Source organism: Martes martes (genome assembly GCF_963455335.1).
Source record: "Martes martes genome assembly, chromosome: 12".
NCBI classification, from domain to species: Eukaryota; Metazoa; Chordata; class Mammalia; order Carnivora; family Mustelidae; genus Martes; species Martes martes.
In genome coordinates, this window is record NC_137900.1 from 87485434 (window position 1) to 87500955 (window position 15522).

At 47.3% G+C, this 15522-nt stretch overlaps 1 protein-coding gene across 2 annotated transcripts in view; it reads left to right on the forward strand.

Moving 5' to 3' along the window:
- Positions 1 to 15522, forward strand: part of MVB12B (multivesicular body subunit 12B) — a gene marked incomplete at its 5' end in the record, with an annotated part of 77710 nt that overhangs the window by 52348 nt on the left and 9840 nt on the right. For both annotated transcript variants that reach the window (XM_080820633.1, XM_080820632.1), the window contains 2 exons: positions 6613 to 6720; positions 11504 to 11600. In XM_080820633.1, the coding sequence (XP_080676759.1) occupies positions 6613 to 6720; positions 11504 to 11600 (205 nt within the window). The remainder of the gene's footprint in view (positions 1 to 6612; positions 6721 to 11503; positions 11601 to 15522) is intronic.

Below are 15522 nucleotides of genomic sequence, written 5' to 3' on the forward strand. Positions count from 1 at the left end.
AAATTTTTAAATTTTCTTTTTAATTTTTTCCCAATTGTATTGTATTGTATTGTGTTGTGTTGTATTGTGTTGTGTTGTATTGTGTTGTATTATGTTGTGTTGTGTTGTATTGTATTGTATTTCCAGCATAGCTAATGTACAGTGTTACATCAGTTTCAGGTGTATAACATGTATGTGATTCAACACTTCCATACATCACCAGGTGCCCACCACAAGTGCTCTCCTTAATCCCCATCACCTGTTTCACCCTCCCCCCCCACCTCCCCTCTGGGAACCATCAGTTTGTTCTCTAAACTTAAGAGTCTGTTTCTTGGTTTGCCTCTCTCTCTTTTTTCCCCTTGCTCATTTGTTTGTTTCTTAAATTCCACATATGAGTGAAATTATATGGTATTTGTCTTTCTCTGACATATTTTGCTTAGCATAATACTCTCTAGCTCCATCCATGCCATTGCAAATGGCAAGATTTCATTCTTTTTTATGGCTGAATTACCTCTCTCTCTCTCTCTCTCTCTCCATATATATCTATCTCCATTTTGAATTAGTGTTTTTGTATTTGGGGGGTAAATACCCAGTAGTGGCATTACTGGGTCATAGGGTAGTTCTATTTCTAACTTTTTGAGGAACCTCCACACTAAGTGCCTATTGATTTTTACATTCACATGTTTAAATCTTTAAAAAATTTTTAAGTTAATTAATAAGTTATATTTTCAAACAGCTTTACACTTGTGTTTTTAGTTTTCTAAATGCTCCAGTACCTCTGTTACACACCCATCTGTATTTCTTCCCAGGGCTTAAGTACAATTCCAAAAACTCTCCTGTCCCTCCTCCCTTAGATGGCCCACCATGGCCTTCTCTTCTATTCCTCGTGTTGTGTCTAGGCCCCGGCACACTGCTGCCCTCTCTTCACCGTCCTGTGCAGGATCTGTTTCCTGGGGTTCGTGGTTTCCTCTTCATTGATTTCATCCCCAGTTTTGCGGATGCATTTTCCCAGTAGGTTCCCAAGAAAGGCCCGATGGGAGATTAATTTCTTAACTCCTTGCACATCCTCAAGGGTCAATTAATCCTCACGGATTAATTGGTTCTGGTAGAGAATTCCAGAATTCCCCAGGATTTTTTTTTTTAAGATTTTATTTATTTATTCCGGGGAGAAATAGAGAGAGAGAGAGAGAGAGCGCGTGCGCTAGCAAGCGGGGGGAGGGGTGGAAGCAGACTCCACCCTAAGCAGGAAGCTGAGTGCGGGGCTCCATCCCTGGACTCCAGGATCAGGACCAGAAGCGAAGGCAGAGGCTCCATCAGCTGAGACCCCTCAGGCACCCCTCCCCCAGAATTTTACAGACTTTTTTCCCTCTTATTTAGCGTTCAGTGTCAGAGAAGTCTGATGCCTTCCGATTTGCATTCCTTGGTATGTGACCTATCACTTCTCTCTGAAAGTTTTAAAAATGCTTTATTTCTCTGAAATTTGGTGGGATTCTCTCTTGATTTGCTTTGAGGCTTTTTCATTCCCTGTGCTAAGACATCCAAGGCCTCTTTAATAGGTACACTCACCTTCTCTTCTGTTTTTTATTTCTTTTTCTGGAGATTGCATTAGTTGGACGTTGTCCTGATAGTTTTTTCTTTCCTATAGCTTATCTCATCTTTGTATTTTACTTTCTAAAAGAGTTCCTCAATTTTCTCCTCCAGTATTTTTTTAAATTTTTCATTTTATCTATAACATTTTTATTTCTAGGTTCTTTATATTATTCTTAAATTGATCCTTTAGAATTTTTTCACAATATTCCATTCTTGTTTGGTGGTTGCAGTCATATGAATTATGGGCTTGGTCGTTTGTCCCTTAACTTTTAACTGTTTCCTCATACTCTCTGTGCTACCTTCAAATGCCTGTTCTGGTGTGGACCCTGTCTTTCATATTGGAGACTTACCCCAGCACCTGGTGATCCTTTGTTGTCCGTTTATATTTAAGAGGGAGACACTAGTCGGTGTGGTTGGAGGGCCGGGAGTGGGGCTGGGGGCTGGGGGCTGGTGGGCGGCTCCCAGGGTGAGGGAGCTGCGAAGCACTTTTGTAGCAGGAGACCCCGGAGCCTGGGTGTGCTGACCCACTCTCTGGCAGTCTTTAGTGTCTCCAGAGACAAATCCTTCCATATCCAGCGTTTAGGGGATACCCCTGGCTGCTGAGGTGCCGGGAGCAGGAAGGAGGATAAGCCTGTGGTAGCAGGTGGGGGTGAGGAGGGGGAGGGCCCACCATTCTGTGTGCGTGGTTACCCCCCTGTTTTCAATCTGGAATCTACTTCCTCCTGGTGTTCTGGAGCCCTGAGCCTTACTGGTTCCGTTTCTGGAGAAAACGCATCTGAAGTGGGGGGTGGGGCTCTGGGAGTGTAACTGCTGTGTTTCTAGACCTTGTTCACACCCACCCCCAGGACCCCCACCTTCACCCCAATGGAATCTGGTGGCTCTGAGGCCCAGGGGCTGGGGGGCAAATCATTAGCCCCTCCCGGGCCTGAGATGTCACCCCCTCCACTCGCTAAAGCCCAGCCTTTCACCATCCACGTCTCCAGGCAGTTGTTGGCATCTCTCTGGCATCACACTCTTCTCTTGCTCTTTATTTTAGGGGCTTATACCTTCCACGCACGGCTGTCCTTTGAGATGCATATTGGCAGAGAAGGGAGACAAACCCATGCGTTCAGTCTGTCACCGCCCACCTACTCCTCCTCAGAAGCAGCTTCTGGACCCAGGGAGATGCGGGGAAGACAGGGTGGGCACGCAAGAGTGAGTGCGTGTAAGAGAGAAGCATGAGTGTGTTTGAAGCTGTGGAGTGTGTGCGTGTGTGCACGTGTGAAACCCCGTAACAGATACTCTCAAGGCACCATGGCAGCACAGGACACGCTCCAGTGATTTGGGGAACAGGGCAGGGTACCAGCAAGATGACCAGAAGACTAAGGGACCTCCTTGTCGAAATGGGTGTGTGACCTCACAGAGCGGGGATTCTGAAGGGGATACACTCAGCTCAAGGGATTAGATCCTGGAAACTTCCTTTTAAAATGTTTGATTACCAGGGTGCCTGGATGGCTCAGTCAGTTAAGCATCTGATTCTTGATTTTGGCTCAGGTCATGATCTCAGGGTCGTCAGATCAAGCCCCGTGTTGGGCTCTATGCTCAGTGTGGCGTCTGCTTGTCCCTCGGTTTCTGCTCCTTCCCTCCCCGCCCCTCTCTCTCAAATAAATAAAAAAATAAAATCTTTAAAAAATTTTTTTTGAGATTACCTTACTTGGCGCACTAGCAAGGTGTATAGCTTTTCACATTTTGCTCCTGATTTAATGGCCAAATCTTTGATTCCTTCAACAAGTTTTGATCGAGCCCATACGCATCAGGCACTGTGCTTACTGAAGGGAAGAGATAAGGATCACCATTCTCCTTGTGAAGCTTATAGTCCAGGGGCAGGATAGCAGGGGACAGGTAAACATTTGTTGCACATGCATATAATTTGTGTTTGAAAACCGGATATAGTCCCAGAGTTGGAGAAGGACTCCCAGAGGACCAGCTGAACCCCAGTGTGACAGTTTAGGACTCTTTGAATCTTGATGTAGCATGACATCATTTTGAAGGTTTGGTTTGACTAGATGTCTTCATTTCTAGTTCAGACATATGAGCCGGGCTTTGTGGGTGCTGCCTGGAGTCCACTAAGGTAGACGCTTTGTGCATACATCATCTCTAACCAAAGTGCCCCCAGGAGGAGGGGCTTGCTTCAGCCACCAGGTGTCAAGTTCAAGTCTACCTCTTAATTGTATGGGCTGTGCTGCACTTAGAGCACCACTTCCTGCAGCCCTCGGCCCACCTCCCCACGGCCTCTCCCATCCCGGATTCAGAGGCTGGCCTCTGGGGTCTCAGGGGCAGAGTGGAGATGTGAGTATCTGCACGGAGGCCCGTGCAGGCACCTGCCTCATACGTAGCTTAACTTGTAGATCATTAACTCATCTAATTTGGGACGGGAAGAATTAAGATTAGTAAACACCTTTCTGTGACTGGGTGGGAAAGAACTTTCTGGGTGTTCTGGGGAAGGTAAGGCTGGGAATGCCCGGCTTTGTGACACCAGGCCCACTTCTCTAGTACTTCTGTTGATCTGGGACCCCGGGCCTTCTCACTCCTCGCTCCAGTCCATCCCCTGTGTGGGTCCAGGCTTTGGGCAGCTCTGCATTCTACACACATGCACATACACGCGCGCGCGCGCACACACACACACACACACACACACACACGGGGGCACGAGCTTGTGCTTGTTCACGCTCTTTCTCACCACCCTCCTCACCTCCCCTTGGAGGTGAGCTTGGAGGGGGTTACACATTTCTACTTCATTGCAAATGAGTTGTGGCCTCAGGGCAAAGCCAGGCCCTTGGTGGTCCATTTTTAATGCTCCGCCAGTGCGAGCTGGAGGACTGCCACTGCCTGGGCTTCTGAGGAAGGGGCAGGCCCACTGTGAGCTTTTTCTCTTTACACACTTGCCCTGGCCTCTTTATCACAGTGAGGTGTCTTCTCACCCAGAAAAAAGAAAATTCAGGCAGTGGGGAAGGAACCACCATTCTCAAGCCCTGGAAAAAATAGTCTTGACCTAGGGCACACCTGCCCCCCCCCCCAGTGGAATTCCCAGATATCCGGGAGAGCCCTTCTGAACTCCATTCCTTTTCTGGTGGGAGGTTAAAGACAGCTCTGTCTTCTGAGGTCCCAGCGTGGGATTCCACAGCCTTCCAGTGTTCTGCAGACTCTTTTTTTTTTTTAATTTATCAAAAATAAAATATTTATTATTAGAGAATATAGGTTCCCTTATTTCTTTATTCCTATAGCATCTTTTATTTTCACATCTTAATGGCTCTGAAATTGCAATGCATCTTGAAATAGATCTGCACCTTTGGACATTCTGTTCTTTTTTCCTGAAGCGTTATTCTTGAAATCCATGGGTGATTCCCAAATGACTGCGGCCTAGAATTGAGGAAGTACAGGAAAAGGACCCTTGGGGAAACAAAAAAAATCTTTCAAAACTTGGAATCCACAGGAGAAAATCGAGAAAGGGGATCCTTGGTGGCAGAGAGTTAGTGCCACTGCCTGAAATCTCATGTTTTCCAAGAAACTCGATAGAGGACATTTGTGGGGGAAAGTGCTGATGAGGCGTGATGCCATTCTGTGTCATGTCTTTCCGTGGGGGCGACATACTTGAAGTCAGTGGTTCCCGAGATTATCCCCATACCATTCCTCCTCCAGGTTTCAGGTCAAACATATTTGCAAATGTAGCATAAGGACCTTTCTTTTTCTAGTGCTGCATTTGCTAATTTACAATTGTTCAGTTTGGAGTGGGGGGGAAAAAAGCATTTTTCTTTTGCCAGTTGGCCTTTGGGCCTCTCTGAGGCAGTCTCAGAGAACATGGCTATGGGAGCCCCGGGGATATCCAGGCAGCGTCGCAGCCCAGCACGCCCCCATCCCCCTGCACACATGACAGCCCGAGGCCATTGGCGTGCTGTGGCGTGTGTATACAGGCTGGCTGAATAGAGGCAGTTTTCGTGCAAAGCATGGAGGGGCTTTCAGCAGTTTGTCAGATCAAGGATTGCATCCCAAATTCTAAACCTCAACAGGACAACTGGGGAGACGGTAGAGAGCAGAAACAGGGTGCTGCTCCTTCCGTCTTCCCAGCTGTGCCCCCTGGGGGTGCCAGCCACAGACCCTGGGCCGGTAGTGCCGTCCCGTCGGGCTGCTGGGTGAGAAAGAAGAGCTTGCCTGACAGGCCGGGAAGAGAGCTGTCTGGAAGGAGATGGGGGCAGTGCTGCCCTCGTCCAGCCATTTCTCCCCCGCTCTCCAGTCTCCTTGCCCACTCTTAGCCCCAAAGCAGGGGCCTTTGTGCGAGACCCCCCCCACCCCCAGCTCAGTGCACAGGTCCTTTAAGACTCAAATCAAGGCTGGCTTCATGCTTGGATGCTCCTGAGAGGAACACCTCTCTAGCCGCGCACAGGAAAACGGTTTCTTAGTGAGACTATAAACAAGGAGCTGAATCTTTTTTATTTTTCTATCATGAGACAGTTTCCGACCTTGAGTACCCCTCACAGAGCCTGTAGGGAGAAGACACAGCAGGGAGGGAGTTTCCCTGGCACTCTGCCCCGGGTCCCCACCAGGGTCCCATGGACAAAGCACCCCGGCTGGCCCCAGGGTCCTGGAGCAGGCAGCTCCCCGCAGGTGGCGCCCCTCTCAGGTGGCATTTCACACCCCACTGGACCTTTTTCTGCCCCCTCTCCCGTCCCCCGAGTAAGTGGTAATGAGCGACTTAATGTGCTGACTTCTCCAATCCCTCCTTGGTCCATTGCAACAAAAGTTGCTCTTTTCTCATTAGAACCATTTTTGTCAGGGTGTCTTTAATCAATGGCTTCCCTGGGGACAATATTTTTAGAAGTTGTATTTTTCACACTCTCCCTTTTCCCCTTTCGGAAAGTCTCTTCCCGGTGTCTGGTGAAATGAACTAATGAGATGCCAGGAGAGTTCGGCCCAATGTTAATTGGTGCAGGTACGGAGAAGCTTCCCACGTCCACCTTCGGTCCCAGCCTGCCTTACCTGCGCTCCTCTTCTGTCTCTCCGGTGCAGGTCGCACAGACAGCAGATGGTGTGGATGCTGACCTCTGGAAAGACGGCTTATTTAAATCCAAGGTTACCAGATACCTGTGTTTCACAAGATCATTTTCCAAAGAAAATGTAAGTCTAGCAGTGGCGTCCATTTGCTGCGTGAGCACAAGGCATTTACTTGCCTGGTTGAAATTTCCTCTTTTTTTTTTCTTTCTTTCTTTTTTTTTTTTGTTGTTGTTGTTGTGGTGGTGGTGGTTTATTTTCATTGCCATATTAATCTGTGGTTTTAGCGAACTGGGTAGAATCAGCAGCTCGCACTGTGTTTCATTTATTAACAGTATTATTAACCTCGTACTCCAGTGTACAGTGAATTCCATTAAAATGTGTTCTCAAAAGGGAACCAGGAAATTTCTCCCCTGGCCCTCATTTGCCTAGCCTTCTTGTAAGTCACAAATCACAGGGTGGTGTGGACGTGAGCGTTTGCCGGTGTGGCTGGGTTTAAAGCCGGCCAGCACGCAGAGGCAGAGCTGGAAGGATGCTCCACGATCCCTTCCTTCCCCAGACACGGCCTTGTTTCCAAAATGACTGACTTTCTCCCTGAGTCTCTGTGACGTTTGACATTTCATTGTTTCCGCAGGTAGGTATCTGCCACGTGTGCAGGTTTCTTTCAGTAGGCTGTTCTGAACTCTTGGGCCCATAAATTAGGACATTCTAAAGCTATCTATTAAGGCTTTTCCAACAGAATGTTTTCACGAGCGGCTTAGAAAAAAAGGGAAGTAGCTTTCATGAGGATTTGCACAGATCGACTGGGAAGGAGGCCTGTCCTAGGCACTCTGTGAATAAGCCTCTCCCATCCTCAGACAATCTCTTGGAAGTATTAGCTCCTTCCCTGAGATCAGAGAGTTTTTGTGCTTGTCCAAGGTCACCTGTCTTCCCTAGCCCCAAACACGGAGCAGTCAGCTTTTCATTTTCAGGGGTGACATATTATTTTTGGCCTAAATGTTATTGGCTCTTCCTAATGCAAAAAAAAAAAAAAAAAATGGCAGGAGGAATGTTTTTGCTAATTTATTTTTACAAATTTTATTACGCCAGTGATATACGCTCATGGTTTAAAAAGGAAAAAAAATTTCAGACATCCTCATTCAGAAGCGTGAAAGGGGAACAGTAAGCTTTCATCCCCATCACATATGACACAGCCCGTGGTCCTATCCCAGGGCCCTTGTGTGGCCCGTCAGTGTTGTCTGGATGCAGACAGTCACGTGGTCCTCTGGCTTGCGCTCTCCTCTGCCAGCCGTTCCTGTTGTTTACTGATAAGTCTTTGTTAGGAAAATTATTCCTAATGTATTCAGGACTGGGGGAGAAGTCATTGCTTTAATTTTTCCCCCTAATTATGAGAGTAATATATGCTTGCTGTAAAGTACAGAGTTTCTAATGGGGCAGGGACAGTCCTCGCACTAAACACTAGAAATCCTTCTCATATAGGCAAGAAGGTGGCTGCTGAGCCTGTAATGAGCCTGAGCAGGTCCCTGGGGCTCATCGTGCAACCCGAGGAGACGCTGAGGAACAGTCTGGAAGCTGGGTTGCCTTTCCAGCTGGGGGCTTGAGCAGTTAGGGGTAGTTCCCGCCCCGCCCCTGGATCCTCCTCCCCTGCATCCATACCCACACGCAGGGCACTCTCACGCCCCTTTGTCCCTGGAGTTGACCCAAACCTGTTTTTGAAACTCTTGATATTTTTTAGCTTTCGTCACCTCTGTTCTGTCTGCTGGCTGCCCCTCTGCGCAGGTCAGTGCCTTCACTGCCGCTCAGGGAAGCCAGGACGAAGTCCGAGGATTTGAACAACTCACTGTGCCCAGTGGTCTCACGGCATTGGCATTCCTTACTGATCTCTGCTCAGCCCTACCTCTCCTGCCTGAAGCTGCAGTTCCCGACTGTGGCCTCACAGGACAGCCACGATCCCTTTGATTGTTTTTGATTTCTGGGTTTTTTTGGGTTTTTTGTTTTGTTTTGTTTTGTGTTTGGGGGATTTGTTTTGCACTTCCCCTGAAAGCTGTAGGGTATTGGTAGTCTAGGCCAAAAGAGTCCTGATCCCTTGGAGCTGGGAACAGTGACAAGTCTAAAAATGACAGAAGTCACCAGTACTTGCTAATTTGGGGTGTCCTGCATAAACATATCGTAGAAAGTGTATCAAGTTCATCGGCATTTGTTGAACAGAAAGAGATGTTGTTGGATGCTCATTTGTAAGCCTTACCCTGTGCGGGCAGGGTGTGGTGGGGCAGGGTGTGGGGAAGGGCTGGGGGAGGAGGATGACGGCAGTGGGGGAGGTCTCTGCCTCCCCTCTGAAGGAGGACGGAAAGTCAGTGCATTCTGTTTTCAGAAGAAGAACGAACGACTGAGTCCTTTTGTGAGACCCAGAGGGATCCATTCAGGGGGGTGGCAGGGACACACTTGCCAGCCCAGGAGCACAGTAGGAACGGGCGTATTTTAATCCACTACAGCCAGTCTGTCCCAGCCCTGCTGTCACAACCAGGACTTTGCATAGCGTATATTTTTACAACTGTAGAGGAGGGATGTGGGATCTCAAGACTGGACAGATTCTTAATTAGGCAGCTCGAGACTCCCAGTGTAGGAGTTTGGGGACACTCCTTTGGAACCTAAATTCCTTTCCCCCAGTAATGCTATTAATACAGAAACCTGGCTTTGGAGTGACATTGCTTCCTGGGGAAGGATCGAGATTAATTGCACTTTTCATGCCCTGTACTTTCTGCATTACCTGTAATAATAATGTACATAGATTAGGTAGGGAGGATATTAAACAGAAGGATTTATGAACATTTGAATATTAAGTTGGTTATCTGTGGCTACCTTAAATGCAAGGTTGTCAGAAATAATTACAGTATACTAGCAAATACTGGCTACCAGAGACAGTATAAATACCCTGAGTCAGTGCATATTGGGCTTTTGGCATGAATCATTTGCTCAACAAGGATTGGGAATACGTTCTTCATATTTATGAGGAGGAAATGAAAGAGAGCACGGGATGGGGGAGGGGAGAGGAACAAGCAAAATTAATGATGTCGCAGACCCACCGTATTAAACCCAGTAGAGCAGCAGCCCCGTGTGCGGAGGGACCGCACTTGGGCTGCGGGAAGCTTGGACAGTGCAGCGTCCCGTTTTGTATGCGTGGGAGGTTCTCGATGCCTTTTTTTTTTTTTTTTTTTAATGGCCACACCACTGATGTTCTGGTTTTATGATCAGGGACATTTGTAGAGTGTGGAGGGTGAGGTCGCTAAGTGGTTTGCAGTTGACTTGTGTAAAACCCAACTTGTCAAGTAGAAGACATTTGAGAAGGATATTGATGAATGCCCATCCATCTACGGGGCAGGAAAACATACCCAGTTGTTAATTTCTCAATGCAGAAAGCAGCGATGACATGGAAAAGCAACTGCCAGGAAAGAAAAAAATTATGATAGATTAGATCAGGCAATTCTGAAAGCAGCTGATGTTTTCAAGTTAGGTTAACGGTTCAAACCTCTTCTACACGGTCAGAGATTTATTCTGCATTAGTAAGGTTCCGCTTTCCACGTGCGGCGCTGAGCCGTGCATTGTTTCCCCGAGACCAAGCTACCTGAAATGTAATAATAGAAAATAGTCGTCAAACGCGAGAGGTATGAGAGAAGGAAACGGGTTTGTGACAACAGGGCCATAAAAGCCTGGGCACAGTTGACATTTGACACAGTGACCTTCATAGTGAAGTTTGAAGAATTTATCTCATTTGTGCGCTTTCGGGTTTATAATGTATTTATGAAGTATACTTCCATTTTTATTGTTATAGTTGAGGTTTGTCATCTAAGCAAATCCAATTTGATTTCCAGCTCTGGCCCACCCAGTTGAAAATGTACCCCAAAATGTTACGCTATTCAGTAGGTATATTTTAGTAGGTAATAATTGAGGTAGGTAATAATTGGGCACCTACTGTGTGCCGAGAAGTGTGCTAAGCTTGGGTGTCTAGTAGCAAAAGACAGTTTTGGTCCTTGTGGCCCTTGAACTGTCATGGGGAGACAGAGTAAAGAAAGAACCTCACACATGGGCCATTACCAATCGGCAGGGAAGAAAAGAGAGAAGCCAAGAGAGACAGTAGCGCAGAGTTCAGAGGTTAAGAAGTCCCTGTTCGGCCGTCCAGGCTAGTGTTGGCACAGAGCATTTCAACCAGAACCGTGGGCTGCAAATGCCGGTGTGTTTGCAGAGGGTGCTGTCATGCAATTACACAATGGTGCGTGCTGTCTTCAGAAGATACCTTTGCACCGGTTACAGAAAGCGCGCGCTGTGGACCCCCTACACTACCACTAAGTAGAGACTTTAAGAGGTCCTCGTGTGTGTCATTTTAGTAGATGTGTGATATGGAGGGCTTTCCAGTCTGTATGAGCTGACAGTTCCTAGGATTTTACAGAATTGTATCTAGCAACTGAAAGGTGTGTCAGTACGCAGATGGGCAATCACCTAGGAGCGTGACTAGTTCTCGGAGAGGCTTTGCGCGCAGCTCTCTCCTGCCGCAGTGACTGCCCCGGGAATGTGCAGCCCGTGCTGCAGGCCGAGTGGCATCCTGGTCCCAGGACACATGCGCAGCTGCCCTCTGCTGGGTTCTGTCTCGAGCATCTCCCAGGTCACCGTCTAGCTAACCAGAGCTGTGTCTGAGTGAGTGGCGTGGAGGTGCGGCAGATGAAGCTCCTTCCCGGGGTCCCCCTGAGTCTCCGTGTAGCCGCTGGGGAACATTAAGTGGCACCTACTCTAATTAACCTGCTGTCGTAAAGCTGCATGAGTCATTGTGTTAAATATGCATCTCGAAGCCAAAATGGCAAACCCACCACAGGGCTGTTCAGATTAATAGTCTGTATCTCTTTTCTTTCTTCCCAAGAGTCATTTAGGGAACGTGTTAGTGGATATGAAGCTCATTGACATCAAGGACACTCTGCCTGTAGGCTTCATCCCAATTCAGGAGACGATGGACACACGTGAGTCTCCCTTTAGTACCACTCATCACAATGGGACTTTTCTTCCTCCAGGTATATTTTTAGATGGTTTGTATGTGCATTTTTCTTCGAGAACATTTTAGGGGGCCTTGCTGCACGCCCGTGACTAAACCCTCCTGCTTGTGCGGTGTGCCTGACTTGGTTCTCTGAGGAGTTTGTGGCGCTCTGGGAAGCAGCATCTAAATGAGCAGAATGTCCTTTTCTCTTAGAACGGGCTCCCTGCTGACTTGGCTCGCTCAGGAACGGACCGGTGAGACTGGTTGCCGTTCCCACTCAGTCCATCCTCTGGTGTCGCGGAAGCCAAGCTTAGCACAAGACCCACAAACAAAAGGAAAAAAAAAAATCAAAGACGTCCAAGGAATATAAGTGCAATAATGTCCTTATTTTTGGCTCATGGAGCACATAAGAAAAGCCAGAACCAGAAAGACATTAGAGGACACGGGCTCGAATTTGAGTGACTGCTCTGACCCGGAACCACGGCAAACAGAAGCAAAATCACTGACCAGCCGAAGCTTCTTCAGGATCCTGGAGGGATCTTGTCATGCCTCTCGGCTCTGAAATCATGCTGGAAAACCTCTGGATATTTGAGCCTCCTCATTCTGATTTAACTTCACTTGTTTTATTTTTAATTACTGTCCCCAATTTTAGGATTGCTCCAGCAGTGAAGCAGTACGTGAAAAACAAAGACAAGGAATCCTTCCTTTATTACACATGATTCATTTATGAAATCCTGTATCTCATTCTCTGTCACGCGTACCTTGTGTTTCCCCAGTTAGCCCCATTTTGGACCCATAATCCGCTGTCTTCTCGCTAGCGTTTCATACAGACCAGACTGGGTGTAACTACACAGAAGCCTCACAGCCGTTATTTTCACGAGACAAGCTGAGTCCGTTGTATTGCGTGTTTTTATTTTCTTCATAGTCCTCTCACTTTTGGACGTTGTGCTTTTACTTGTTATCCTATGTATCAGCTACTACTCGTGCTAGCTGATACGTGGTAGGTGACGTACCAGACGCTAAGCCCGTGGTAATGCTTTACGTACCTGATGCCACTGGCTCTCCAGGGGACCCCCGTTTGGAGATGGGTGTTGTTCTATCCATCCCATGTGAGGAAAGTGGGACACAGTAACTGCTGAGGGTTTGAAGAGCTTATCCATGGTCATGCATCTGGAAGTGGGGGCGTCGCGAGAGGACACACGGGAGTCTGACTCTAGCCCTAGCATTAACCACCATGCAACCCTGTCACGGCATGTGGTTAAGTGCCTTTTACAGATAGATTTGATGTATTTATGCATCAGGTGTGGTTGGTAACAGTTCTATTGAGATATAATTCACATACCATTAATTTACCCATTTGAGGTATACAATTCAGTGGTTTTTAAGGTATTCACAGAATTGTGCGACTGTTACCACAATTGATATTTTAGAACATTTCATCACACACCCACCCCTCAAGAACCCTACACCCATTGGCCATCACTCCCCATTTCTCTCTAACCCTCCCCTATCCACCCCTTCCCAGCCCTGGACAACCACTGATCTCCTTTCCCTACGGACTTGCCTGTTCTGGACATCCCATGTAAATGGAATCCTACAGCATGTGGTCTCTCGTGATGGGCTTCTTTCACAAGGCATAATGTTTTCAAGGCAGGTCCATGTTGTGGTGTGGGTCAGTACTTCATGCCTCGCTACTGCCAAGTCAGAGTCTGTTGTACGGACTCCTGCATCTTGCTTATCCACTCAGCTGGAGGACATTCGGGTTGCTTCCACTTTGGGCTGTTGTGACTAGTGCTGCTGTGAACATTCACCTTCAGGCTTTTTTGTGGGGACATGTGTTTTCATTGCTCGTGGGGCCACACCTAGGAGTGGAACCGTCAGAGTCTTATGGTAACTATTTACCTTCTAGAGGAGCCGCCAGACCATTTTTCAAAGGAGCGGCACCATTTTACATACCCACCCACAGTGTGTGAGGGCGCCTGTGCGTCCACGTCTCCACTGACACTCCTTACTATCTGTCTGTCTTACTGGGCACGAAGTGGTCCCTCGTGGTTTTGACTTGCATTTCCTGATGGTTAATGGTGTTGAGCAGAGTTTTGTGTGCTTGCTGGCTGTTTGTATATCTTCTGCAGAGAAATGTCTATTCTGATCCTCTGGCATTTTAAATTGGGTTGTCTTTTTTATTATTGAGTTATAAATATTTGAACATATTCTAGATATAAGCCCTTTCTCAATTATATGGTTCGCAAAATTTTCTTCCTTTCCGTGGGTTTTCTTTTCATTTGCTGTCCTTCGAAATACGCAAGCTTTTTATTTTGATGGAGTTCCGCTACTTTACGCTTTTCCTTTGTTGCATGTGTTTTTGGTGTCATACCTAAGAAAGCATTGCTTAATTCAGGGTCACCAAGATTTAAGCCTATGGTTTTATTTCCTGAGGGCTTTATAGTGTTCACTCTTACACTTACATCTTTGCTCCATTTTGAGCTCACTTCTGCGTGTGGTGTGAGGTAGGGATCCACCTTTCTTCTTTCGCATGTGACGGTCATGTTGTTCCAGCGCTATGTGTTAAAAGACTATTCTCTGCCCCGTGGAATTGTCTTGGCGTCCTTGTTGGAAATCAGCTGACCATAGATGTGAGTTTGTTTCTGGACTCTGATTTCTCTTCCATTGATCTGCATGTCTTTCCTCATGCCAGTAGTACACAGGTTGATGACTAGCTTTGTGGCAAGTTTTGAAACCAGGAAGTATGAGTGTTTCATGCTCATTCTTCTTTTTCAAGATTATTTTGGCTAGTCTGGGTCTGTTGAATTTCCATCTGAACCTTAGACTTAGTCCATTTCGGCAAAGCAGCTAGCTGGGATTTTGATAGGATTTGGTGTCGAATCTATAAACCAGTTTAGGTGTGCATCAATCTTGAAGGATTTTCTTGTGATGAGTTTCTAAGTACTGGAGGCTGCTGGGTCTTAGGTCCTCTACAGTCGGCTCCAGCCTTCCTCTACAAATGTCTTCCTCATCTTCAAGTAACCCCTACTTTACCCAAACTGAGGCACTCACTGTGCACTCTTCACCCTTGTTTCTTTCCTGACTCTCCTTATTTGCTTTGTTGTTTTTCCCCCTGTCTGCAAAGCCCTTTCCCTCAACTCTGAGTGTCCACACTTCGTATCTTTCAAGGATGAGCTTTAATTCTACCCTCTGCATGAAACCGCCTCTGACCCCCAGATACCAGTTTCCAGCAAGCGCTCTCTCTCTTCAACAGTCAGTGGGGATTGATGAATGCCTCATGCAGGCATCTCAGGCTTTATGAGAGAAGGCGACTGACTGAGATGCTGGCCTTTCCCTCCAGGGGCTTAGTCTGGTGGGTGACTCAGCCCTGCAAACAAGGAGTTGCCTCACAACGTAATCAGAGCTCTCTCTCATCAGTCAGAGATCAGGGACTGTCTGCCTTCTTTGCTGCTTTCACTCACACCCGGCATAGCACACATTCAGTGGAAGGAGGGAGGGAGGGAAGCACCACAGGTCACAGTGGCCAGAAGCCAAAGGAAGTAATAGCTTCTGTCTCTCACTTCCCAACCCAACTCTGACGGGACGCATTGCAGCTTGGCCTGGAGGGGGACAGGGGAGAAGCACTTGGACTCCGCAGTCAGACTCACCTAAGATTGAGTCTGGCTTTGCCACTCACAGCTTTAGTGCCCCAAGTGAATGACTTCACCTTCTGGGGCCTCAGTTTCCCTATCTGTAAAATGGGGGGATTGGTATCTACCTCACAATGTTGCTTTCAGCTTGTGTTTTAGCCACTTCCATGTTTTCTGGACATCCTCACTACTTACCTTTCTCTTTGAGGACAAGATCTGTGTTTAATTCATTTGTGAATCACCGGAGACACCTACCACACATGGTGCCTTGCTCAG